The 6000-nt window shown below is 36.8% G+C and overlaps 1 protein-coding gene across 1 annotated transcript in view; it reads left to right on the forward strand.

Annotated features, from left to right (window-relative positions):
- Positions 1 to 6000, forward strand: part of NECAB1 (N-terminal EF-hand calcium binding protein 1) — a 285391-nt gene that overhangs the window by 275537 nt on the left and 3854 nt on the right. Inside the window, exons 10-11 of the mRNA XM_007457341.1 lie at positions 4100 to 4177; positions 5468 to 5559. Of these exons, the coding sequence (XP_007457403.1) occupies positions 4100 to 4177; positions 5468 to 5559 (170 nt within the window). The remainder of the gene's footprint in view (positions 1 to 4099; positions 4178 to 5467; positions 5560 to 6000) is intronic.

Here is a 6000-nt window from a genome sequence, read left to right on the forward strand (position 1 = left end):
GTGTGTCCTGTTCCTGATGAGCCAAGCTACCTTAGGTAAGATGTTTAACCCCAACCGTTCCTGAGCTACATCATTTTGTCCCCATTTCACTGACATTTTCCAGCTTCTGGAATGTTCAAGGTGTCCTGGAGCTCAGGGCTGAAGCTCTAAGTGACCTTATCCAGAGACAGCTTAGCCAAAGAACTCTTGCTTTAGCCAGTGAGCTTTTAAGTGCCACAGGAAGTATGAATACATTGAGGAGGAAGACTGAGGGTGTTTAAGTTAGTACAGTCACAAAGCAAAAGCTCAGAGTTACATCATGTAATTTTAAGTTTGCAAATAATTGAAAGCTAATCATTCAAGCCCTAAGCCCTTTTAACAGAAATATTGCTGACTGAAGTTTCTAAAAATTTTATCATTAACCTTTTCTTGATGTCTCAGTGTCATCAGTGCATATGTATTATCATCTGTATTGTACAGTTTCAAATATCAATGTCCTTAAATGTCATTGCTGTGTATTGGTCAGTTTTGCCCTTAATTGAAAGCACCCAGTCTGTAGAACAATTTTGATTAGCATTTTCACCCATAGTCCTTTGAGACACAATCTAAACTGGTCTTTCAACTCTTCCATCTGGCTCTTGACCAGATGGCCTACAGCCAGGAAGAAGGAGAAAGGAGCAACACCAACAAGCCATCCTCTCATGTCTGAACCTAAGGACAGAAAGTCTCCCAGAAGTCCTTGCTTCTCAGCATACTTCCCTTGGCATCTCATTGGCCCAACTCAAGTCACATGGCTATTCCTGGCTACAGGGGAGGTTAGAAAACAAATATTTAGCAGAAAGGAGATTGTGATGACTGTCTCAGCCCAGCACTGATTGGTACATTGGATATATTGCAAAATGAACAATGGCAGGGTTCGGTTAGACAGAGGGGAATAACAGTTGGGGAGGCAACAGACAGTATCTACCATATGATTCCCAGAGTGACTGTGAAGGTAAAATGACTTAATCCATGGGAAATGCTTAAACCAGGGCCTGGAACAGAGCAATACATGTTAGCAACCATCACCATTGTTATTAGTATGTATAATAATGTAATAATTGTTATCATCATTATTATTGGCTTGCTGCTCCTCATTGTTTTCAAAGATTTGTCTTTTTCCCTCAGTTTCTTTTCTGTTTCTTTTAATTCTGTCATGTTTCTCAACTTTGATACCATTAAGGCTTAGCTTTCACTCACCTAAGGAAAGTGCTACTTTGTTTTTCACTATTGAGCTAACAGCTAACACACACACACACATGTACACACATACAATATACCAATTACTGGGCAAAACATTCTACATGTAATGCCTTATTTAGTACTCAGTACTATTATTACCACCATTTAACAGGTGAGGAAACAGGTTAAGTAATGGGCCCAAGGTGACAAAGCTCTAATACATGGTGGATGAAGGTAAGCCTGTATGGCTATACTTCAAACCACTACCTTATCACACTGTGTTATCTTCTTCAGTCCTTCAAAACTTGAGCATCAGGCTAAAATTTTGTGAATTTCTTGTGGCTAGTCTGGAAAATGGCAGGTTCAGATAACAGGATAAGTGATTTTTATATGTAATAAGTAATACAAATGAATTAGTTTGTAGGAGGCAGTTCATAGTCATGGATTGAAATTTGACCATTACATTGTCAGATTACATTTGGGGATTACAGATCCTTTTAGACTATGATGAGAACTATGGATTCTCTTCCCAGGAAAAAGTAGATATGCACAGTAATTTTCAGCTCATTTCAGGGATTTCAAGGAACCCCCCCAAAAGTCCATCTATAAACTCCTGGGGTTAGAAAATCTCCAGTTTCACTTTCTGTTCAATTCCTTTGATTATGTTATAAACCTTTCCCGAGAAAATCTGAAATTGAACTAATAACAATACTTGCTACATCATATCTTTTTTTTTTTTTTTCTTGCGTTATGCGGGCCTCTCACTGTTGTGGCCTCTCCCATTTGCGGAGCACAGGCTCTGGACGCGCAGGCTCAGCGGCCATGGCTCACGGGCCCAGCCGCTCCGCGGCATGTGGGATCTTCCCGAAACGGGGCACGAACCCGCGTCTCCTGCATCGGCAGGCGGACTCTCAAGCACTGCGCCACCAGGGAAGCCCGCTACATCATATCTTAACTGAAGCAAGCTTGATCAATAGCTCTGTGAAAAACACCAAACTACAAGCCAAATAAGTATTACAATTTCTGTGTAGTTACCACCATCTGCTGGCCACACTTAGGTAAATCGTAAATTTACACTGAGCTTAGCTATTTTACTGTATGTTCTCTATTAAATCAATATCCTATTCTCCCAATTTTTCCCAATCTCTCAATTTATTGGGATTGAGATATACACACTACTATATATAAAATAGATAATAAGGATCTACTGTGTAGCACAGGGAAGTCTACTCAATACTCTGAAATGACCTATATGGGAAAAGAATCATAAGAGTGGATATATGTCTATGTATAACTGATTCACTTTGCTGTAAACCCAAAACTAACACAACATTGTAAATCAACTATACTCCAATAAAAATTATTTTAAAAAATTTAAAAAAGAGTAGTTTATACAAACTACTATGTATAAAATAGATAAGCAACAAGGATGTATTGTATAGCACAGGGAATTATAACCATTAACTTGTAATAACATTTAATGGAGTATAATCTGCAAAACTACTGAATCACTATGCTGTATACCTGAAATATAATGTAAATCAACTATACTTCCATTTAAAAAAGCACCACATTGGGCTTCCCTGGTGGCACAGTGGTTGAGAGATGCAGGGGACACGGGTTCGTGCCCCGGTCCGAGAAGATCCCACATGCCGCGGAGTGGCTGGGCCCGTGAGCCATGGCCGCTGAGCGTGCGCGTCCAGAGCCTGGGCTCCGCAACGGGAGAGGCCACAACAGTGAGAGGCCCACGTACCACAAAAAAAAAAAAAAAAAAGCACCCCATCTGATTTTTAAAAAAAAAATCCTTGTTTTTCTAACCTCTGATTTTGATTTATAATCTGAATATACTGTGAAATGTTAGGCTGAACAAGCTGGACTTGTGGAATTAATTTTTTAAAGGAATCTTTATATTTGTGTCTTACTCTCCCTTAAATTTATGAATCTATCCCCTCTTCCTTTCTTTCTACCTTAATTTGGATCTTCATCATCTCTCACCTAAGCTAATTTCACTACCTCTCTAGCTTTTCTTCCTGCTTTGAACTGTTCTCCATAGGCTACCTCACACAGCCATCAGAAGGATCTTTTAAAACCCAGCTTCAACCATGAGACTCTCCCTGCTTTAAACTCTTTTGTGTCTCCTTATTGCTACCGGATTAAATCCAGTCTTCACCTCAACTTGTCTTTTCACCCACCTCCTCTGTCTTCACTACTCCAAAACATATTATATAGGCTATTAGCCACTCTCAGGCTAGTCCAGAGGGCTGGAAGGAACAAATTTGTCTTCCCTAAATTGGAAAAGCAATTACAAAAAAAACTACAATTATGGCCAGAATATGAACTCCAACTTGATCTGGACAGCGAGACAGTTGAGAGGTGTGAGTGTGTAAAAGAGAAAGGAGGAGGACCAACACTGGGCACTGGCAAAGTTGGAGTTAGTTGTGTAGCAGTGTGGTCCAGGTGACTTAGCTTACAGCAGGACCCCAAACAAAAGCTGTCAATCCAGAGATAGAGGTAAGGGCAAGAGCTTTTGAGGCTGATTGGACTGATCCAAAGAGCAACAGCTGAGGGCAAGGAAAGTGGCATGCACTCACATTTTTCTGAACCCTGGCAAAACAGAACTCACAAAATCCTTTTGAATGGATATATGAATGAAATTTTACAAAGTTATATTTGTGATTTCTAAAATATACTGAGACAGTATTCATGATGCCAAACCAGAAAACTAAAAACGTATATTAAACAGACATGTTAATAAATTATTGACAAAACTTCAATTTTCATGCAGGAAACATAGGTGTTTCCTATACAAATGGATAAGATTAGAGATGATTAGAAATATTAGTTTATTTCTTCTATTTAATTTCCTGTGGCTAATTACACCTTTCCTTTTCCATTTCAGTATTTCTATACAGAAGCTTTCAAATGAATCTCACTACACGATTTATGAGTTCTGGGAGAATAGCAGTGTGTGGAATAGGTAAGTTATGAGCAGGCCTTAATTTTTTTTATTTTTTTGCCAGGGAGGTGGCAATATACATGATATAATTTTAGAACCTGTAGAAAAAACTCCATTCCCTTTACCTCACCTTAAAACCTGTCTTATTTGCTCATTTTCCTAAATCTCACTCTTTTTATGTATTTGAAATCACTTTCCTTTTGAAGCCCAAAAACTTTTGATTATGATCACAGTTTAAGAATTACCATTTTAGTGATGCTTTCAGGTAAACAGATTTAGATGTGGGTCATGGGTGTCTAAGGTGTGCGGGGGTGGGAGACAAAGGATGCAGAAAAAGATGAAAATAATTTTACTTCCTAATTTTTCTTAAGCTCTGTAGTTTTTATTTTGCAACATAGCTATATATAATGGTTAAGATCATCATAGCTTAACAGCTTTTGAAATGTCTTTACTTACTGCAAATAAAAGGGAAATTCAAGACATTGTTTGGAAAAGATTAAAAGCAAGTCAACTTCTCTTGTAATCATTCAGTTTTGTATATAATTATATTTGTTAACTATTCCTCGATAAAGTTAAAAAATAAATCAAGTTCTTTGAAATTAAAATAATTATTAAGTAACATATAATTAGAAAAATGAGATGAAGGAAATTTTGCTATTCTGAGATTATATAAATAGTTCTAGTTGGCTTTAAATGGCACAGAGAATATAGCTCTCCAATAAGTCCATATTTGGGGGTGTTAAATTCTGGTAATGAAACAAATACCTGGAAATTTATTTGGTACATATTTCACCTAAAAATTTTATTTTTGTGGCTATTTTAAACACTGTGCTATAATGCGTAATGACATCAATAGAATTTCAGGCACAAAAGGGAGCTTTAAAGGCAACTTATTCAACTCTGTAGTTCCAGGCCTATACTTTTAGATGATTTGTCTTTCTTTTTATCCTCTAGAGATGGAAAATCTATAGTCCTTCTTCTTAGCTATCCTATTTTTTAAACATCCTGATGCCCAAGATAGTCTTCCTTGTGTTTAAACTTCTTGCTGCAATTACAGTTATCTCCTTTTGTTTTATCTTCTCTAGAGAATTAGTGCTCTCCTGTTTCAAAAAAAAAAAATCTGGTGATACTTGTTAAATTACTCCTTAGTCTTTTTTTAAGGGTAAATAACCAAGAAAAGAAGTCCGTATTCAGGCACTTAATCTAAATCATCCGAAACCTTGCCACCTTGAGTGATTTTGAACTGTGCTACATTCTACTCAGGAAGACTGTAATAAATTGCACAGCCGTAACCTATAATTATTTATACAGCCACCGTCAGATGAATTATAGCAAGACCTTCCAAAGAAGTAATGTGGATTTCTTGGAAACTCCAGAACTCACATCTACTATGCTAGTTCCTGGTAATTATCCTGGGTTCACAATTCTTCTGTGTGCTTTTGTATTGCCTTTCTCTGTTTAAAAGACAGTATGCTCTAGCCCCTTCCCCTTCATCAACTGTACTCTATTTTTTATCTATCTTAAAATTGGAGAGTGGGGGTAGGAAATAAGAGATCTATATAGTTTTTCTATTGCCTTTAGTCCTTAGTTGACCCTATTTGTATTCCTGGCTGTATTAAACCTAATATTAGTCATTTGCTGGTCACCTTTTAACAATTTGAAGTACAAATCATGACATTTCAAAAAATTATTCAAATGTTTTACTATATTATAGTGTATTGAATAAATCTGAAATAGGTGACCATAGATTGGAGATTAGAATTATGTTAGAAATATCTTTATTATAATTGTTAAAATATTTTTTGTAACTGGAGAAAAAGGAAAAGGGAAAGAAAAATTTGAAA

The sequence above is a fragment of the Lipotes vexillifer genome, unplaced genomic scaffold, assembly GCF_000442215.2.
Source record: "Lipotes vexillifer unplaced genomic scaffold, Lipotes_vexillifer_v1.1 scaffold174, whole genome shotgun sequence".
NCBI classification, from domain to species: Eukaryota; Metazoa; Chordata; class Mammalia; order Artiodactyla; family Lipotidae; genus Lipotes; species Lipotes vexillifer.